The 20,969-nt window shown below is 40.2% G+C and overlaps 1 protein-coding gene across 2 annotated transcripts in view; it reads left to right on the plus strand.

The window, feature by feature from the left end:
- Positions 1-20,969, plus strand: part of CXADR (CXADR Ig-like cell adhesion molecule) — a 52,109-nt gene that overhangs the window by 7,174 nt on the left and 23,966 nt on the right. For both annotated transcript variants that reach the window (XM_053657599.1, XM_053657600.1), the window contains exons 2-3: positions 14,724-14,890; positions 18,786-18,990. In XM_053657599.1, the coding sequence (XP_053513574.1) occupies positions 14,724-14,890; positions 18,786-18,990 (372 nt within the window). The remainder of the gene's footprint in view (positions 1-14,723; positions 14,891-18,785; positions 18,991-20,969) is intronic.

Here is a 20,969-nt window from a genome sequence, read left to right on the forward strand (position 1 = left end):
GTAGCCATTTGGTGTAAATGAGTTATAACTTTTTTTAGTCACATTAGCAAAAAATATTATTTTTGATGTGCTGCAGAATTTTAGTAATTAGTTTGTGTGTGCCATGAGATGAAAAAGTTTGAAAATCACGGTCGAGGTATGTTCTCTGTGAGTTTTGTAGGTTTGTCCAGTGGAAGGATGAAGTGCTCTCAAGGAATCTCAAGGAACATGCAGATACCGCGAACCAAATATGTTCAGCCATGTCTTTGTTAAACCAGTGGCTCTACCTGACCCTGCTTAAAGCAGTGGCTCTACCTGACCCTGCTTAGTTTCTCGATTCCCAATGAAGAGCGCTTTGAACTCCTGAATAGCAGACAGTTCCCCTGGGTGTTTTCTCTAATAGACCAGACAAAAACTTTCGAATGTTTTGTTTTGGGTATTTCTACGGCATGAATTGAGAAGACTCGCTAACCTACTTGGTAGTACAGCGTGAAATCCGATACTTCTGGAATGAACTGGTAACTCTGGGCTGGAAAAGTGATCTTATTTTTTTTAAGACAGTTTCACACGCATCTCATTTGTCAAGTCAATCCACTCTCCTGACAACCTTGGGGTAGGAAGGACACTTCATATGAATCTTTTTTATTAATTTTTTTTCTGTCCTGCCTTAAGCAGATCTGCAGATGTTATGTGAGTGGTGGGGTTCAGATGGAATTGGACTTCTCAGGCTCCTCCTCACCCCCAACAGGTACACCTGGTAGGATTATTGAGGCCAGAGGTGGGAGACATTCTGTATTTTCAAAAAATTTTGTTTAACCCAAAATAAATAAAGTATTTCCATGGGTGATCAAAGTGAACATTACTGAGATTAATTTTTATACTAAGTCTTAGAGTTCTGGTCAGTATTTGACCTACAGCACATTTCAGTTTGCACTAGCCACATTTCTAGTGCCCAGTGGCCGTATGTGGCTAACACTTCCTCTGTTGGTCAGCGTGTGTCTAGAACCTGGAGTGTTAGCTCCAGGTACCTTCCAGCATAACCGGTATCAGAACATCCAACTGACTAAAAAAAAAGCATGGGTGTGGTGTGCTGTCAGAATGGCTTTGTCAAACGGGACATGCCTTTGGAGATGCTCTGCTGAAATGGTAACTCAGAAGCGATTATTGGTATTACATGTGGTTACTGTTGGCAGCAAGCTAAATAAAGTCTCTTGTTTCTTACTTAGCTTCTTGTAATTATCAGAGCATTTATAACTTATGCACAAAATCATATCAGCTATCCTTATTGATTAGTTATATGAATCTACATTTTAGGTATAAAGCAAAAAAATATATATGCACAGAAATCCCATTTTTAACTTGCCTTTGGGTGAATAAATTAATTTATGGAAAGAATAGGTATGGAGTGGCCTGTGGTGATGGTTGCTAGGGAAATTTCAATTTACTTTGGGATATTAGAAAATAATTAATGCAAAAAAAGAGAAAGGAATTAATGCCAAGATCGAGACAATCAAGTCAGACATGCTTATAGCAGGGATGATTTTCTTATTGTAATTAACCCTTCCTTTATTAACTTGGGGGTTTTCTGTAAAGAGATAACATTATTTACACATTTTGCCATTATGTCTATTTTCTGTGATCTCATCTTCGCCTAATTTTTTTTCTTTTTTTGCACCAAGTACTCAGTCACTCACTGTTCCCGTCTCATGCTAATTGAGGGAAGAGAGCCTGAGCTTTTCATGATCAAGGAAGAAAAGGCAGCGTTCTTAAAATGGAACGATACGGATTATTCTTTGAAGGTGGTGAAAATATTCCCCATGGCAACAGATCTGCTTTACCCATAATGCATAGTACCCTATTTGCATTTGTTTTGCCTGAGAATTTTGAAAGTAGCAGCATCCGTGTATTAAAGAACATGGGGAAGGTAATATGCTACACAGATTGAAAAGGGGCCGAGACTTAATTTTGATCAGAATTGAAATTTTAATGCTTTCCTGAGATGAGCGAGGGGAGTGGGAGAGGGGTGCACCCCAATCCATACAACAAATACTTAACATCTGCATGTTCAGATTCTTAACTCCTCTTGTCTGGCTTTCAGTTGTCATTTATATTTTCCCTGGCCCTGATTTACAAATTATATATTAAATATTTCTTATGGAGTACCTCAGTCTCTGTGGGTGAAGTTTGCAGGTAAATGCGTAATGTAGACATATGGACAAGGTGTTGACTAGGTCCTTTGGGAGATCTGAGGCAGATAGCATTGCAATACTGTCAGCAAGCTTCAATCTGGAGGCAGGAGTCAGCAGAACAGGGAGGGGGTCAGATTGTGGCCCATGAAAATGGGTTCTTGCGGTGTCACGAGAAATCATTTCAAAGGGCACATGCACAGTGGAAGTTTAAGCACAGTGGTAAGATTTATTGGAATGAAGGGAAGGGATATAACCTCAGGGATGTAGAGGGTGTGCAGGCTGGAGCAGCAGCTGCCCTGAGATTCCTGATCATCCTGAATATATTCTCTTGTTTTCCAGAACTAGTGAGCTCTCTTTCAAAGCACCCAATCCACTTCCTGGCTTCTCCCCCTGCCCCCCCCCTTCCCGCTTGTGTTGGGCCCTCCCCACAACCAATCCCTCTCCTAGACCTCCAGGCCCTGCCGCTTTATGTCACCATTTTGGCTCCTACTGACCTGCCTCAAGGTAGAAGGACCTCCCCCACACCATCTTGGTGTCTACTGTGTGTGTGCCCAGCAGAGAAATTCCACCCCACCCCCAGTAACCCCAGTGCTGGCCAGCAGTTCTGGGGGGATTTTTCCTGTCTGCTTTGGGGATTAAGTCCTGAGGGTGGAGACTGTGGCGGCCTCCTGGGGAGCCTGTGAATGCTTCAGCTTCCTAGGGAAGCTGGCTTGATGTCCAGTTCAGCTCCTTAGTAGATTGGGACTGATATCTGATTTAGCTCCCTAGTTTATGAAGCTTAAAAAGGTCTGATTCCCTTTGCTTTCTTCCTTTGTTAATAACTAGCTAACTACCAACACTAACAAGATCACATGTGCAATGCAGTGTAAAAAACACGGTTTTCTGATTGTTATCTTGGGGCCCCCACAGGCTTCTGCTGACCATTTCCCCCTCTACCTTGTTACTGACTCTTCTGCCCTTGAGTCTCCTGCTTACACCAGAATTCTGGTTTCTTCTCCACATTGACCAAGAAATGCCTTGCCACTGTGGGGAAGGAGGGAACTCGCCTCTGTCCTCAAAGTTCTTTAGGCTGGTCTCCCAGTTATATCCACCTGAGACATATACACAAGACAAAACCCAATTTAATACATATGTATGCACCGAAGCCCCACATGTAAGAGAGGTAGATCTCCCGTATACATGAGTCTCAGCGACAGAGAGTTAAAAGTGATGTATGGAGGACAAAGGGTGCCTTGTGGCTTCAGACATGCTCTACGCTTCTTATTTTAGAAAAACTTCTTTTCCTTGACCACACATCACAGTTTACTCATCTTCTGTCTTTGACAGCCTCAAAAGTTCCTCAAAAACAATACTTCGTCACTTCTGTCTTTACTCATAAACGTCACCTCTGTAGTCAGATCTGTCCTGTTGCCCCTTCCCACAAAGCCTTCATTAAGCCAGGTCAGGCCTAGGTGACCGATGATGTTCTGAGTGCCAAACCCAGTAGACGCATTTCCGTGGCAGTTACTTACATAACAGATCTTGAGTTCTTCCTATGTGGGGTAGGTGTGAGAGAGAAAAGGTTATAAGATACCTTCCCAATACTGCAGGAGTTTGTCCTAGGAGGAGTGACAGGCTTGTAGAATGACAGTGAATTGTCATACGAAACACTGTTTATTGAAAGGATCGCACCAGGTTAGGCTGGAGCTATTCTAATGCTTTACACCCATTTTGTAAATTGAATCCCTACAATGAAGGAGGCATTATTACTATTAATTCTCACTGTATAGAAAACCTTAATACTTAAAAGGCTAGAAACTTGCCGGCGGCCAAGCAGTTAGCTCCGTTTAAAATCGAAGCCAGATCTGACTTTACAGCCCATGGTATTAAATGGGCAGCACAGCGTCCATAATTCAGTTTGCCACTGTTTCCGAAATGTCTGCGCTTGTGGGGTGAGTTTACTCAGAGAGCCACTGCCGCTGCCGGTTTGGGCGGAGGGGTGGGGGTGGATGTCAGGGCAAAGCTTCTTGTTGGTTGATTTATTAACCGTCTGACTTCGGGACATATTTTAGATGTGCAATAGGTAATTCGGTTCCATACCCTTAATTTATGTTTGAGCCCTAGAGAAGCAATGTGTCCAAAACGATCAAGCCTTCCTTGTGAAAAACTTGACAATGGATTCTGGTATTTATTTCTGTATTACAAAAAAGGTCACCCAAACTCTTGAACCATGTGCTACCTAAAATGATGTCTCCTTATACACTTAGTAAAGGAGATTAGTATAAATTCCAAACCCACGTCCACCATGGTGATTGGAATGGGATCTAATAACATACTCTTTTATAGTGATTTTTTTAAAAGATTATACTTATTTTTAGAGAGAGGGAAATGCAGGGAAAAAAGAGAAGAGAAACATCACTGTGAGAGGGAACCATCTACGTGGTTTCCTCTTGTATGCGCCCGACTCCTAATCGAACCCACAGCCTCACCACGTGCCCTGACTGGGAATTGAACCAGTGACCTTTAGCTTTGTGGGATGATGCCCAACCGACCCACATCAGTCAGGGCTATAGTGATTTTTAAAATGAAATCTCCGTGTCCCTGGGTGTTTACTGCCAGACTGCTACTTACAGGATGATCGCGGCTTGGGAGTCTGGCCACCTACATTTCTATCTTGCTGTGCTTAGTAGTAGCTTGAACACCCTTCGATGTCTCTCTTCCTTCATTTTGTAACAGGGGTAGTACTAGTACCTCCCTCAGAGTTGTTGTGAGAATGGAAAGAATTGATGTGTTTGAAGCATTTTGAAAAATGCCTGGCACATAATAAGGACTCAGTTAATACTAGTTACTATTTATTGTTAAGGTGATGGTTTCCAGCTCAGTTTATTTCCTGGGTGCCTGTTTTTTAATTTCTTTTTGTAGGTAGAGAGCTGGGAATTTATATTTTTTAGAAAATCAAGTGAAGTGTATAATGTAGTTTCTCATTGTTATTAATCTATTTCTACATACTTATTACATTACTATACTGAGTAGCACACCCTGAAGTTAGCTCCTAGATGGCGAAGACCCTACCACATTTTGCTGTGTATAATGTGCACTTTTTGCCCAAATTTTTGAGGGAACAATAAGGATGCGCATCATACACGGGTGTAATGATTTCATGTGATGGGTGCAGTAATGGGTGTAATAATCCTGTGCATAATGTACGCAGAAACGTGGGTGTGCAATAGACATGGCCAAAAATGGTAATTTATACCTTCCTCACGTGTTTTCTTTAATACCCCAAGAAAATGAAAGCCTATTTGGAGGAGTTAACTAGTATTAACATATTTAAAGTGTCTTACTTTTTGCTTTTTGCTTTCTAGAGACACTCACTACTTCGGTGACTTGTAAATGTTGCCAATCTCAAGAGTACTTTCCGGTGAGAACACAGTGCAGGTTGGAGTTAATATCTGGTGAAAAGAGAAAGGAAATGACCCCAATAACATGGTGGTTGTATTTTTTAACAGAGTATGAAATATCCCAGTGATTTGCTTGCTAACACTGACTTCTGCAATATTTATCAAACACACAACAAAATTATATTTGTCCCAGTTAATAAACATACCAGTTTCTGATCTGTGCATTTTATTTCTTAACATGGCTCTAGTGGATCATTTCTTACCATTGTATTTTTGTTTTTGTTTGTTGACATTTATTTTTGCATAATATTGAATATAATGCAAGCTACTATTTTATTCTAAAGAATGCAGAATATGTACAAAATTTGTAAACTAAAACTAATGCATTTCAAACACAAAAATCTGCAAACATGTTACAAACAAAAAAATGTAAGTCTAGAAAATGTTATCCATACATCATTTTAATATTAACAGTTAAAACTATTTCAATTAATCATGAAAATAAGTCAGTGCCCTTAAGGAAGACCTCAAAGTTATTTAAAAAAAAAAAAAGGTAGGGTTATTCAAATTGAAGATAGAGAAAATTTTTATTATTCTGTTTATTCAGTATTCTCATAGATCTAATTTTTCCTTTTTATTGGATATATTGGGGTGACACTGGTTGACAATTGTACAGATCTTAGGTGCACAATTCTACAACATATCATCCGTACACTGTGTTGTGTGTTACCATACAAGTCTCCATCCATCACCGTTTATCTCCCTATATTCTCCCTTCACCTCCCCTACTCCCTCCCCCCTGCAATCACCAAACTGTTGTTCATGTCCATTAATATTTTCTTTTTTGCTCAACCCCTCCACCCCATTCCAGTCCCCCAACTCCCTCTCCAACAGCTGTCAGCCTACCCTCTATCTATGAGTCTGTCTCTGTTTTGCTTGTTACTTCATTTTGGTCGTGAGATTTCACATATGAGTGAGATCACATGGTATTTGTCTTTCTCTGGCTTATTTCACTTAGCATAGTGCTCTCCAGGTCCATCCATGATGTTGCAAAGGGTAAGACTTCCTTTTTTACGGCCGAGTAGTGTCCCACTGTTTAAATAGAATACTACTTTTTTTATCCACTCATCTACTGATGGACATTTGGGCTGCTTCCAAGTCTCGGCTACTGCAGATAACACTGCAACAAACATAGGGATGTATATATTTTTTCGAGTTAGTGTTTCAGGTTTCTTCACATAAATTCCCAGAGGTGGAATTGCTGCGTTATAAAGCCGTGCCGATTTTAATTTTGTGAGGTAACTCCATGCCGCTTCCCATAGTGGCTGCATCAGTCTGCATCCCCATCAGCAGTACATGAATTTTCCGCTTCTCCACATCCTCACCAGCACTTGTAGATTTATTGATGATGGCCATTTGCAGGTGTGGGGTGATATCTCATTGTGGTTTGAATTTGCATTTATCTGATTAGTCACATGCACGTCTTTTCATATGGCTATTGGCCATCTATATGGCCTCTTTGGAGAAGTGTCTATTCACGTTCTTTGTCCAATTTTTAGTTTAATTGGGTTTTTTTTGTTTTGGTGTTGAGCTTTATAAGTTCCTTATAAATTTCGGATATTAATCCCTTATCAGATGTATCAGCAAATGTTTTCTTCCATCCAGTGGGTTGTCTTTTTATTCTGTTGGTGGTCTCCTTTGCTGTGCAAACACTCTTTAGTTTGAGGTAGTCCCATTTATTTGTTTTTTATTTGTTTGCTTGTTTTCCTTATCCAAGGAGATATATCAGAAGAAATATTGTTATGAGAACTATATGAGATTTTACTACCTATGTTTTCTTCTGGGATTTTCAAGTTTTACTTTTAAGTCTTTAATGCATTTTTAGTTTATTTTTTAAAGATTTTATTTATTGTTTAGAGAGAGGGGAAAGAAGGGAGGGAAACATCAATGTGTGGTTGCCTCTTGCACGCCCCCTACTGGGGGCCTGGCCTGCAACCCAGGTATGTGCCCTGACTGGGAGTCAAACTGGCGACCCTTTGTTTCTTGGGCTGGCACTCAATCCACAGAGCCACACCAGCCAGAGCTTGAATTTATTCTTGTGTATAGTGTGACAAGGTGGTCTAGTCTCTCTCTCTCTCTCTCTCTCTCTCTCTCTTTTACACACATCTGTCCAATTTTCCCAACATCATTTCTTTAAATAGACTATCTTTCCCCCATTATATGTTTTTGCCTCCTTTGTCACATGTTGACTATAGAAGGCTGAGGTTATTTCTTGGATCTTTATTCTGTTCCATTGATCTATATGTCTGTTTTTATGCCAGTACCTTTACTGTTGTGTTTTTATTTAAGTTTCCAATGTTCTATATAATCTGAGCTCAGCAGTCCAAATGAATGTGTCCTATTTAAAATAATAAATCCTTATGACATTCTTTGACATTTCTCAAAATTCTCAACAGCAAATCAATTTTTTATCACAACTGACATTAAGGTCATAATATACGACTTTCCAAGAAACCAAAAAAAATACGCAGGACTTTAGATCTTGAATTGTTATTTTTATTTCTAATTTTTCTTTTCTTTCTTTTGGTTAATATCTTTGGAATGACTCCAGATATCTTGAGAAACACACTTTAGTTTGTAATAGTTTTCTGTTTCATGTTTGTTGTTCTAAAGAGAGCTGAAAGGCAACTTTTCTTCATCTACAGTTTGTGAGTTCAGAATATTCACACATGAACATTTTTCTTAATGTCAGATTTCTTTCATGTTAACATAATTGTATATAAAATTGCAATAAAATGTTAGCAAATTCTCACCAGATTTGCTAACATTTCCTGTAATATGGATATTAAAATAATAAGGAATCCTCTGTTCTCATTAGCACATGACAGGCTTGCTCACCTCCCTCTGAGCCGTGTCTCCTGTCTGGGCTTCATTGTTCTCCACCTCTGCGCTTCCCTGGACACAGGGTCTTCCCCTGGCCCCCCTCTCTGGGCTGTCCCCACAAGGTCTGTGGTCTTTTCTCTCCCATCAGTAAGTCCCCTTTCACCTTCCCTCTGCTCTGAGTGCCCGCCGCCTCTCTGCTTACAGTTTAGTGGTTAACCACAGGTCAGAAGGGCTTACTAAACAAGGCTTTCACCTCCCCTCCGGAGATAATGCCCTGAAAATCTTTTGAGTGATCCTCTGTGCTTCAGGGCAGGGGCGTGTAAACGGCTATCTACAAAAGAGCCTTTGTGTAACAGGGGAACTAGGGAAACCCTAGGAGAGGAGGTGATAGGTAGGAGTCCTCAGGTAATGGCTGGAGGTGATCTCAGGGGGAGGAAGTGGACTCCCCAGACAGGGACTTTGCTCTTTCCCCTGAGGGCTTTCTCTGATTGCTTTGATTTCCTTGTATAGTTGGCCCCAGGCCTCCAGAACACTACAGTTCCATCTTTAAGAGGTAACAGTCTTACTTTCTATTCACCTGCTTTTAGCCACATTATGACTTAATTTTTCTCCACTGTTTTCAAGTGGATCATCTTTTGTCTCTGGTAGGGTTCTCTTTCCCTTCTTTGCCATGAAGGTACTTGTGCCCGTGATATTGTTATTTTTTATCTATTAACTGAGTTGCTGAAAGTTTACTTTGTGCTAAAGGAAACCAATGGCAATCATGGTCTTCGGCTTCAAAATCAAATGTGAAATACTCAGTGTGGGCACGGGGTGGGAAAGGCCTCACCTGTCGCCTCCTGCGTTGTACGCGCGGATGTGATTTTAAAATCCCTGTGCACATGCCATTGCTGGTCAGACTTCACATTTTTCTGTCTTGCTGGTATAGGTAAATACACAGAAAACATATTTCAAAGCATTGCTTTTGTTTGTTCCCTCAGTGATAGAATAACAGAAAAGCTTCCTTCATTCAGCAAGTGGTGTTGAATGCAAGCTGGTTGTTTTCTAACCTAAAATATTTTAATATAGTTAAGTCTCTTTTTTTCCCCATCATAGCTTCTGTGATTCTCCTCTATTTTTCTCTAAGGCTTTTCTCATTCAAAACATTATTAAAAGTTCTCACATGTTTACTTCTCCCTTTTTTTAAACCAATCGCAGTATCATGAGCACTTTCTATGATTTTAAGATTGTCATAAGGGGGAAAAAAGGCTGAAGACCATCTCAGCTAACACTTAGCTTAGACTTGAAAATAGTATTAAAGAAATCAAGGCAGGTGATCTGTTTCAAACATTGCCTTCTTTCTCCGGTTGTAGTTAGTGCTTTCCAGGATCTCCAGGTCTCCACTCTCAGGGTAGAAACATATCTAAGGCCTTAGTAGTACATGGACGACATAAAGGACTAAAAACCGCACTGATGATGAGATCGTCCTTTTGATGCTCAGATAGGAGTCAGACTGGGCGAAAGAGAAACTTGACATCCAAATGATTTGGAGTCGGGCCATGTTACCCCATCCAGCGCTGAGCACTTAGGTGCGCCCTGCAAGCGCTTGTTAATAATGTGCTACATTCTCATACTCTTGATATCAAAATGTCATACTCATATTTTGTCATACTCTGAATATAAGTTTGAATAAAGTCATAAAGAGATCTGTTATTTGGTTAACTTTCAGACTCTTTGTTTGATTCTGCAATTTAAATAATCATGTAGTTTGCTTCATAAATAGATTAGGAAAGAATTCCCAGAGACACTTCAAGGAGACCAAATGTTTGCCTTTTAAATATAGTCACTAATATTGTAATAACTGTGTATGGTACGAGGTGGGTACTTGAAATATCAGGGCAATCACTGTAAAGTATGTGATTGTCTAACCACTGTGCTGTACTCCTGAAACTAATACAAAATAACATAGAATGTCAACTGTAATCGAAAGATGTTGATAAAATTTTTAAAAAGTGCTTTTTGGCTCCTCCCGTGTGTCTGTTACATGTACATCAACACTCGAAACACGGCCTCTGTGCAGAGAGGCCCCTGCAGTGTTGCTAGGAAACCCTGTAACTACTTTGTATGACCTTGAGATTTTAATTCATTTCCAGTGTAATACATTGAAGAGCAGTCAAATGTTTGAAACGTCTTTTGGAAAAGACATACTGAAAGCCATTTAAAAGTCTGTTTAAAATTTCTTTAGCAATATACATGTTAAAAACTTCTCAGTATAAAGCAAGAATAGGCAACCACCTCTCTTAAAAATCTCAGTTCTCAAAAAACATCGGCAGTTGACAGTTTGGTATATAACTTTCCAGGTTATTTTTATACATATGTAACTGTTTCCTTAGGTGCTTTTTGAAGATATTTTTTATCTGTCGATTAAGAACAAAGGATACTATTACATAAACTAAGTTGTGTTTTATTCTAATGACTTGTGTAGGTAGAAATATTGAAAGCAGGGTTAGGGTTTGATTCTAGACACATTTAAATATCTTTTGTCCTTAAAGTTTTTAATTTGAGTTTTACAAAATAAAAACCCTAAAGTGTACAGAATAAGCAGAAAGTTTTAATTGTTTTTTAATAGCAAATTTTCATTTTCATCTTTACCCCCATAGTTTGGGCCTATGCCTTTATTCATTTTGGAATGAAGTTTTCATTCTGGAGTGTACTCAGATTGTTTTTATCTTACCTAATACATAAAGTGTTACTACCAAGATCAATTAAATACAGGTGACAAATCGTAGTAGCTATAGGAAGCAGATCTTCAAGTAGCAGGAGTAGTCTGAGGCTGGCAGACTACTGCTCTTTCAGCATTTCTGAAGTGGATCAAATTTATAATCTAGTTACCAACTCTTTTCTACTAATGTGCAAGGAGCTGCAACAGGACATAGAGGCACCCACAACTCTCCCAACCCTGATGGAGCTAATAATGATTTAATGATTTAATGCTAAATCATTAAATTTGGAGCTGATTTAATGCTAAAAATCAGCATTAAAAAAAAAAACCAAGGTAGCCCTGGCAGAAGTGGTTCAGTGGGTTAGTACCGGCCTATGAACCAAAGAGTTGCTGGTTCAGTTCCCAGTCAGGGCCCGTGCGTGGGCTGCAGGCCAGGTCTCCAGTAGGGGGTGCGTGTGAGGCAACAACACATTGATGTTTCTCTCCCTCTTTCACCCTCTCTTCCCCTCTCTAAGAACAAATAAATAAAATCTTTTAAAAAATAAAAAAAACAAGGTAGGTGCTATGGGCAGAAGGTAAGCTCATCAACATCTAGAAGCTATGACAAAACCATAGCTCCTACCTTAGTTGGCTTCACAGTAAAGTTTATCAAAGAAAAATATCCAGAATAGTATATGCTAAGGTAAAAAGGGTGATATGGATGGCATAAAATAAAGTACATACCGTGAGCATTTGTAGAAAAACAGAAATCAGTGTAGGCTGGAGAAGGAGAAGGATGCTACCTTGGTGAATGAGTTTATTAATAATGATATAAAATACGTATTCAGAGGATTGGATATCCAGGAGAAACGAGGTCACACATAAATATCAAATCACATAATTTTAAGTGGAAAGAAATATGGGTATAAAGTTCAGATTGGAGTAGAATGGACATTTTTGCCAATATTGAGTAGTCCATTTGGGTTGAATAGGTGGATTTGGATGGTGTATCATCAGTCTTTGCTGTGTGACAAACCTACCCGAACTAGAGAGACTAAATATAAAAACACATGTTAGTTCCTGATTCTGTGGGTTGCCAGTTTAGTCCAGACTTAGAGGGGAAGTTCTGGGCTCACTCGCGGCCTGTGGACAGCTGTCTGGACCACAGGGGAGTCTACGGAAGCTGCATATTGGGCAGTTGCCGCTGTTGGTCAAACACATCAGTACTCTTCCATGTGGTAAGTTCACTTGGTGGCAGGGGTTCGAGAGGGCCAGAGAGGGAGCAGCGAGGTCTCGTGGGGCAGCACTCATGCTATAATCTGTTGGTCAACAGGCCAGCCTTTGATTTAAGGGGGCACAGAGTCTGTGTCCAGTTTTAATCTGCTGTTTAAGGAGTGAGTGCTCTTAAATGTGATCAAAAGCTTAAGATGGTGCTTAAATGTAAATGGTCTTGACTGTAACTTGGCTTCGCTTTCATTTTCAACCTTTTGGCTTCAACTTTATTAACTTTTTAAAAAGAATCCTCACGCAAGGATATGCTTATTGCTTTTAGAGAAAGAGAGAAAGGAAGAGAAATATCGATATGAGAGAGAACATCATCAGTTGCCTCCCGCACATAAACCCACAACCTTTGGGAGTACGGGACTGTGCTTCACCCAACTGAGCCACCGGCCAGGGCTATTAACATTCTATTACAAGTGACAGTCAGTGTGCTAACAGAAAGGACCGTAGGGTGGCTAGCAACTTAATTCTTCATTTGTGGTTTATTCTGTCAGAATTTTTTATGGAGAATTAGGATTTGGATTTACTTACTCCAGATTTCTCTCTACTGCTTTTATTTTTATGGTGAGAGCAGAGGAAGAGAAGGGAGAGAGCCGGAATCTGTGTACCATCATCTTAGTGCTTCCGGCCTCCTCCTGTTCATTGTCCAGCCCTGGAAGTTGGTCTTACTGAAATCTGCTGTTTAGTTGAAACTTTGGTTCTGCGTACATTAGATATTTGAATTATACATCAGAAAATGTCATCTAAAAGTGCTATGTAAACTTTTAGGGTGTAAATAGTAAAAAAAAATTAAGGTTTGTGTGATAGTTCATTTATACACTAAATCTTCATTATGTACCAAGTTAGCTTGTTGGAACCTCAGTCTTCTCATAGGACATAAGTTGTGAACTGACCTCTGTTTACATGTAAAAGCGTATGAACAAAATTGCTTTTTTTTGAAAAACACAATGTGAATTGATTAAACTTGGTGTTTTTACTCTTACACAGATCAAGAAATGGTGCCATTTTGCTCACAGGTTATATTTACCTTTTAGGCGTATAAAAGATAATAGTTTTGTTGTAAATCATTACAGCCAAGAGACCTATTATTTTAAATGTTTACTTTTTTATTCAATGTATTAGGGTGACATTGGTTAATACAAGTATATAGGTTTCAAGAGTACAGTTCTGTAGTACGTCATCTGTATATTGTATTGTGTGTTCATCAGCCCAAGTCAAGAAGAAGGAGACTTGTTTTAGTTCTTACAATGTTTCAGTGGGACTAAGCCATCTCTTTCTTGACAAACTCAATCAGAAGAGTATCTCGGAATTTTTGTTTGGGGCTCAGGACATCTTATTTTGCCTTTTATATATTTTCCAAGTATTGCTATTTAACATTAATTTTCCTTAAGTGTGATCTAAATGGAAGTGTTATACAAATTTCAGAATGTTGGAATTTTAAGATGTGTTTTTTTGAATTTATAATAAATATGACTGATTTTTCAGAAGGACAATAGAAAGGAATGAAGGAAATCTCTTAAAGATAATATTAATATCCACTATTTGGTAAATTTAAACTATGTAAATTGACAGCTTACCCCTTCTTGAATTGTTGTCAAAATTTATTGCTTAGAACTAGACAACATCTTTTTCCCAGTTCTATTGAGATGTAATGGACATACAGCATTGTGTAAGCTGAAGATGGTCAGCGTGATTTGACATGTGCATATTGTGAAATAATCACAATAAGTTTGGTTAACATCCATTAGTTCATATAGACACACACAAAGACAAAAAAAGAAAAAGATTTCATTTTCTGGTCGTGACAACTCTTCAGATCTACTCTCTTAGCTTAGAAATATTTTAAAGCGTTTAATGAAAGTTACAGAGTCAAATTTAGTAAAAATGTAGAATTAAAGAAAGCTTGGCAACAAAATGTGTCAGAATTCTTCGGCACGTGTCCCAGTGGCGGGGCCTTCCCAGCGTGTGTGTGGCACCCAGGCAAGCGTGAGGAGTGTGGCCTTGAGTTTGAATGACACAACCTCTCAGAGACTCGAGCTTAATTCAGTTTTAAACAACTGCTTGGATATAAAGCACCCTCTACACATAGGAACGTATATTCCTATAAAGTTGGCAAATTCACAGTGCTCTGCCAGGAAATTTTATTGAATAACATAGATATTGTCATTCTACTTGTATAAAGGCACAAACTAAAAACCAGGTGCCACTGAGTTTGGACTCTTGTCCTCTGGTCCCATGTCACCTCCTGTTTCCACCACATCCTGTGTGCCTTCTCAACAGGCTGGTGCGCTGTGTGCAGACATTTAATCCATGTGCGTATTTTTTCCCCAGATGTGACCAGCAGTTTGAGTATCACCAGTCCTGAACACATGATTGAAAAGGCCAAAGGGGAAACTGCCTATTTGCCATGCAAATTCACCCAGAGTCTGGAAGACCAGGGGCCCCTGGACATTGAGTGGCTGCTGTCACCAGCTGATAATCAGAAGGTGGATCAAGTGGTAAGTTTGCGGAGTGCTCGCCCACTCAGCAGATGTTTCTGGAACTTGTCTTCGGTGCCCATCACTGTGCTGACCACAAAGGTGTGTGGAGCATGACTTGTGAACCTTCCGAAAATCTGGATTATAAAGTGCAGGTATGTCAGAAAGTTGTGGAGCTAACATGATAGCGTGGCGGAAACATGCGTGATACGTGTTAAGGAACAGTGAGTAAGCTGGACTTTTGAAAAGTTGATAGCATTGCATTTTTCAGTTTAGCACAAGGATTCTGATACCAGTAAGAGTCATTGGGTATAACAGTACACAGCACAGTTACATGCTGTTGCATAGTCTGTTCTGTGTTATTTCAGGTAAACACCCTGTGTACTGAATTTCTTTAAAAGCAAAGCAAAGTGTTCCAAGCAAAACAGCAATTTATGAAATATTTAGTACAAGTTTCAAAAATTAAATATAAAAATATTGTTACAAAAAATTTTTACTTACAAAGTAATAAGAGCCAATGTAGAAAACTTGGAAAGGCAAAAGTAGCCCAAAGGAGGAAAATCGCCTCCTTTTTAATTGTACCAGAATAGTTTACTTAATTTAGAATCTTGTGTATTAGCTTCATCTGACACATTTAATTAAAAATGAACTCAATGTTAATAAATTATATTAGATCAGGGAGAGAAAAATAAGTCTACATATTAGAGGAATATGATAATTCAGTTGGATCTTGGACAGCCCAGGTTTGAACTATGCAGGTTCACTTATATGTGGACTTTTTTCAATAATGCTCTAAATGTATTTTCTCTTCCTTATGATTTTCTTACTAACATTTTCTTTTCTCTAGCTTACTTATTGTAAGAATATAGTATACGGTACATATAACATACAAAATATGTGTGAATTGACTGTTTCTGTTATAGGTAAGGCTTCCCAGTCAGCAGTGGGCTATTAGCAGTTAAGTTTGGGGGCAATCGAAAGTTATGTGGAGATTTTCAACGGAGGTGTGGGTATTGGTACCCTTAATGCTCATGTTGTTTGAGAATCACTTGTGTGTGCACGTGTGTGTGTGTGTGTGTGTGTATTTAGAAGAGAAATTTTAGTTTTACTTTTGGTCCACATAAAAGAAAGGGTTATTCAGCCATTTAATGGCTGAACAGTGCAGTTAAACAATTCCTATTTATTGGCATGTTCTCAGGCAGTTTGCCCATGATGTAATTGTAAAGGAAATCATTAAGGTGCTTTCCCAAGTTCAGAGTGACTAGGGCCACACCCTCCAAAGGCATACCTTTGCCCTGATTCTGCTCCTGGAAGTTCTTTCCCTCTCCCTAAGCAAAATAAATTGAAATTGACTCACTCTGTCTGCTCAGCCCAGACACCCTGTTCCCTTTGCCCTTGCCTTGCTCTTCCCCCCCTCTCCCCTGCCACAGTGGGGCCAGCACCCAGACTACAGGCTTCTATCCAAGGTCCTGTGTGCCCTCATGCCCTTGGCAGTGCAGGGTCCATCTCCCTTTCAAGTCCAGGACTCCACTCGTGGTCAAGATGAATAGATAGGGCAGGTGTTAAATGCCTCTGGCTTAAGAATTATGAGTGAAGCCATAACCAGGTGCTTCTTAGAGACCAAGACACCCAGTGTGTGTCTGTAGTCTTGTGTGTCCACTCATGGGAGGGGGACCTGTTGAGTGGAAGACACGGCCTTGCTTCCCACAGGACTATGGATTAAAAAACTAGCCTCCTGGTGTAAAACACAGTAAAATCTGGTTGGAAGAAAGCAGGCAGGTTTAGGGAGAGACTGGCGCCGAAGAGAATGCTCTCCTCGACTTGAGCGACATTATGTGTTAGCTAAGCCCTTATTTTAATATATTTACGCTAGTAGGCAGTGTGGTGGGGGACTGGGCTGGAGCAATTTCCATCCTTCCTCCCTGTGTGATCTCTTTAGTCAGCAGACAGTCACCATGTACTGTGTCCTTACCGTGTGCTCTGCAGTGTTTCATGTACTGAAGTGACATATATTTAAGCCTTAAAACAGCACCCTAAAATGAGAGTTATTGTTTTTATGCATCAAGAGGACAAAACAGAGGTCCAGAGATCTGAAGGAACATGCCCAGAGTCACACAACTGGCAACATCACAGCTGTTGTTTGAACCCAGGTTTCTCTGACCCTCCCCCCCCCCCCGACCCGCACCTCGTCATCCTTGGCACCATCCGGTGCCGCCTCCCGTGTTTCAGAGCCATTGTTTCCTCCAATGGGAACTAAGACACCTACCTCTTAAGCCTGTAGTGAGAATTCACTGAAATGCTGTGTGCATAAGTATCTTGTCGGCCTACACGTCATCTCAGAGGGATGTGGTTTGCATCTTAGCCATGTGACCCTGCATGAGCTGATGTGTGAGCACTGCTGTCCTTGAGCTAAAGGAAAAAATGTGGACAGTACCACCACCCTGCGGGGTTGTGAAGAGGAATCAAATGCCTGGTAAACAGTAGTTCCGCATTTCCTAACGTTCCCCTTATTTATAACATTGCTTTTGTGGGAAAATATCAAGATAGTTTACAAAATATGTAGTTAACAGTGGGGACACGTCTCTCATTTGTCAGGCCCTCTTCTAAAGACTATGCAAGTGCGTGTGTAGCCAAGTGAGGGATTGAAAGTACAATAGATTGGACTTTCTGGGGAGTCCAGAGTTAAATACCAAAGGAGACAGGGCAGCCTCTGTTGAGGAGGTCTCGGTGTTGCTGTTGACACGTGGGTGTGGCGAGAAGGCAGTCTGGGCTGATTCCAGAGTTAGCTGTGGACCCTTCAACTGTTTACTCAGCAAACTGCGACTGAGTGCTTCCTAGAAGCAGACACTTAGTGTTTATGTAAATAAAAGGTCTTTAGTGAATTAAGAGTGGGGGTCAGCGTGGTGGTGGGGGGTAACAGTACAGAAAAGAACCCAAGTCCCCGCCCTCAAGAAATTCCTACATTTATTCTGATTGTACGGTCATTCCTAATTAACATCTGGGATAAAAAAAAGTTATTTGCAGAGTATAGACTGTAGTCTGTTTTCTGATTACTGTTTGATTAACACACCACTGGTCTTTGGGCCTTGGGTCACACATGACCAGAACAAAGGAAGGATTTTGTTAGCAAATGTGAAAAGATTATCTAGCATGTTAAATTAATTTTAGTTATAGTTAGACGTGACTCTTATACCAGTAATTCTCTTCCAAGTCAGGTTCACCTCAGAATTGATTTTCCCACTGGATTCAGCCTTTAGTGTTTCCATTAAAGCCTGTAACTGACCGGGGAAGCTCAGGGGAATGGGGGAAGGGCCTTTGCTCTTACTCACCGGGGTTCCCTGAGAGGTTCTGTTAGCCTGGGCATGCATCCTAGGAGGCTTATTTTAGGATTTTTATCTGTTAGGGTCTAGAATGTTCAAGTATGAACTGTTAACTCTCCAACGTAGCATTCAGATGAAAAATGTCTTTTTTGACTTTTGTTACATTTCATAGGTAAGCCCTCTTTTGGAAGTGGTGGTGGTGGTGTACTTAATTTCATACACTTGATCGGCGTACATACCGCAGCCTTGAGGTAGCTGACAAACAGATCGTACAGCGATTCACAAGCCTGCGTTCTTGTCCAGTTCCACTGATTCAACTCTAATTCGGGGCTGTATTGCTTAGTCGTATTGGGTCTTGGTTTCTGTGAAATGGGAATGCGACCACACTCCAGGACCACATTGGTGTCTTAACATTTCCTTAATCTTGCTTTCAATAATTGTAGGTTTTCTCATGATATGTGTTCCCGTTCTTTTGGGGGTTTGTTTTGTTTTGTTTTGTTTTTTATCCCATAGTAGGATAGTGTGTCCAGAGCACCTTTAATGAGACAGGTTTTGCCTTGTTGTTCTTTTCCTGTCTTATTTTGGTTTTCTTTTAGATTATCATATATTCTGGTGACAAAATTTATGACGACTACTATCAAGGTCTAAAAGGACGAGTGCATTTTACAAGCAGCGATGTCACATCTGGTGATGCATCAATAAATGTAACAAATTTACAGTTGTCAGATATTGGCACATACCAGTGCAAAGTGAAAAAAGCCCCTGGTGTGGGAAATAAGAAGATTCAGCTGGCTGTTCTTGGTAAGTTATTTTCATTAATGTTACTTATTAACAGGGCGAGCGGTCACGGCAGGATAGTAGCAGCATTTGTGTGAGACAAAGCTTCATTTTTAAGAGTAATAATTTTAAACATTTGAAGTAATGCTATATTTTAAATAACATTTAAAATGTAAAGCTAGCAGACTTTTTTTGGATAGACAAAATAAGCGAGCAGCTTATTTGCAAAGTGGATAAAAGAGTTTGAAAGTAAATGAAAAGGCTCTGTGATACAGGAGAAGAGCCCCAAGCTAGAAGTTAGGGGATCTAGGTTTTGTTTCTCTTTTTGTTTTTTGTGCTGTCCTCAGATTTGTCCCGAGAATTAAAGAGCACCTTCATTTCCTGGGCTCCAGCCTACCTTTGTAAAACATTGCCTGTTGTAATTATCATTAAATCGATACTTGATCTCATTCAGTTCAAAATTGTTGTGCGTACCAAAAACTTTTTCAAATTGCATTGCCCAAAGAATAGATGAGGTTTCCATGACGACTAATGAGAGTACTATACTGGAGGAGGTGGAGTATGGTAGAAGAAATATTGAATCGGGATAATACCATTGCACATCAGAGTCATTTATCCGCCATGAGAGCATCACAGTCTTTCATCCTGAAAGTAAGGGGATTTGCCACATGGTCACTCAGGGTGGATATCCTGTAGCTCTCTCTAGGAGATAAGTGTAATGATTTTATAAACTCTCTAAGACTGGAAAGTTTATTGCCCCTCTCTGAAATCAAGACAGGTATCCCCCACATCAACTTCTCCCTCACTCCTTCCGTTTTAGAGAACTAATTAGGGGGGTTAAGTATATTGGGTTCCAGACTCATTTTGTACATCACTCTCTCCTAAAGAATGACTGTCTGCGCAGGAACAAGAGTAGATTTCCGTGTGCTGCAGTGGCAACGTCAGGGGTTGTCTTGGTTGGAAAAGTGGTCTTCCGCTGGCAGCATCGTTAGTGGGCACACAAGGGTCCTGGTAAAGGTACTTCATTCTAAATGACACCCATTCAAAATACGTTCTGTGGTATGAAAGCAAGTGAACCTGATCAAGAAACCAGGAAAAGGAATATTGTAATGTTGAAGATTCCAGCTTTCTGCATCTACACTCAGTGAGCATGGAGTTACCTTTCTTTTTGATAAATGTGAAGGCAGCTACAAGTTTAATAAGTTCTCTGAACTCATGTCTCAGACTCAGGCATACCTGGGATTATAACCCTGACTATATGTCTTCTTTGAACACTGCTCTCCAGAAAGCCCTGAGTTAAGGTATATATGGTATTTTAACTGGTTCACGATGTAGCAAACAGAGTATACCAGCTTATCAGATTTTTTTTATTGTGAAATCCCTGTTTGATGGGGGCAGGGATACTATGAGGGGTAAGATTGGCACATATTCCCAGAAGGGGTGTAAATGAGCTCGGTGTGTGTGAAAGAGAGAGAGAAATTGATTGATTCTGTAAGACCAGGTTCTGCATTGAAGTCACAGGTTTCCACTGAAGGGATCATTATAGCATGAGGCTGCTCACGACCCAAAAGGAACCAGGGTGGACATGGTATGGCCACACACACTGGTGGCAGCAGCCGTGACTGTCGGGCGGGAGGAATGGCTCTTTCACATTAAACGTCACAACCCCAACATTTAATTCCTTAGAATGGACCAGTGGGAAGCACTGACTCAGTAGCATCTTTTGTTAACTCTGTGGGGAATCACCAGGGCCAAGTAAACCCTGATTTCAAACCAGAGGGGAGACAGGAGGGTTAAATGAGATTAAGAGAAAGCAGGAAGTCACTTCTGAGAGCAATGGAGATGACTAATACTCGAGAGTTAGGACAGACTTGCTCACGGCACTCTCTTCCCTGTTTTTACGTGAGTCATGCTGTTGGAGAAACTAGAATTTTCTCTTGAAAGTGACACTTGGACGGAAGTGCATCTCTTAGCTTTTCCTGAAAATTCTGCTTAGGCAGTCT

Source organism: Artibeus jamaicensis, unplaced genomic scaffold, assembly GCF_021234435.1.
Source record: "Artibeus jamaicensis isolate MK-2021 breed Jamaican fruit bat unplaced genomic scaffold, CSHL_Jam_final scaffold_474, whole genome shotgun sequence".
NCBI lineage: Eukaryota > Metazoa > Chordata > Mammalia > Chiroptera > Phyllostomidae > Artibeus > Artibeus jamaicensis.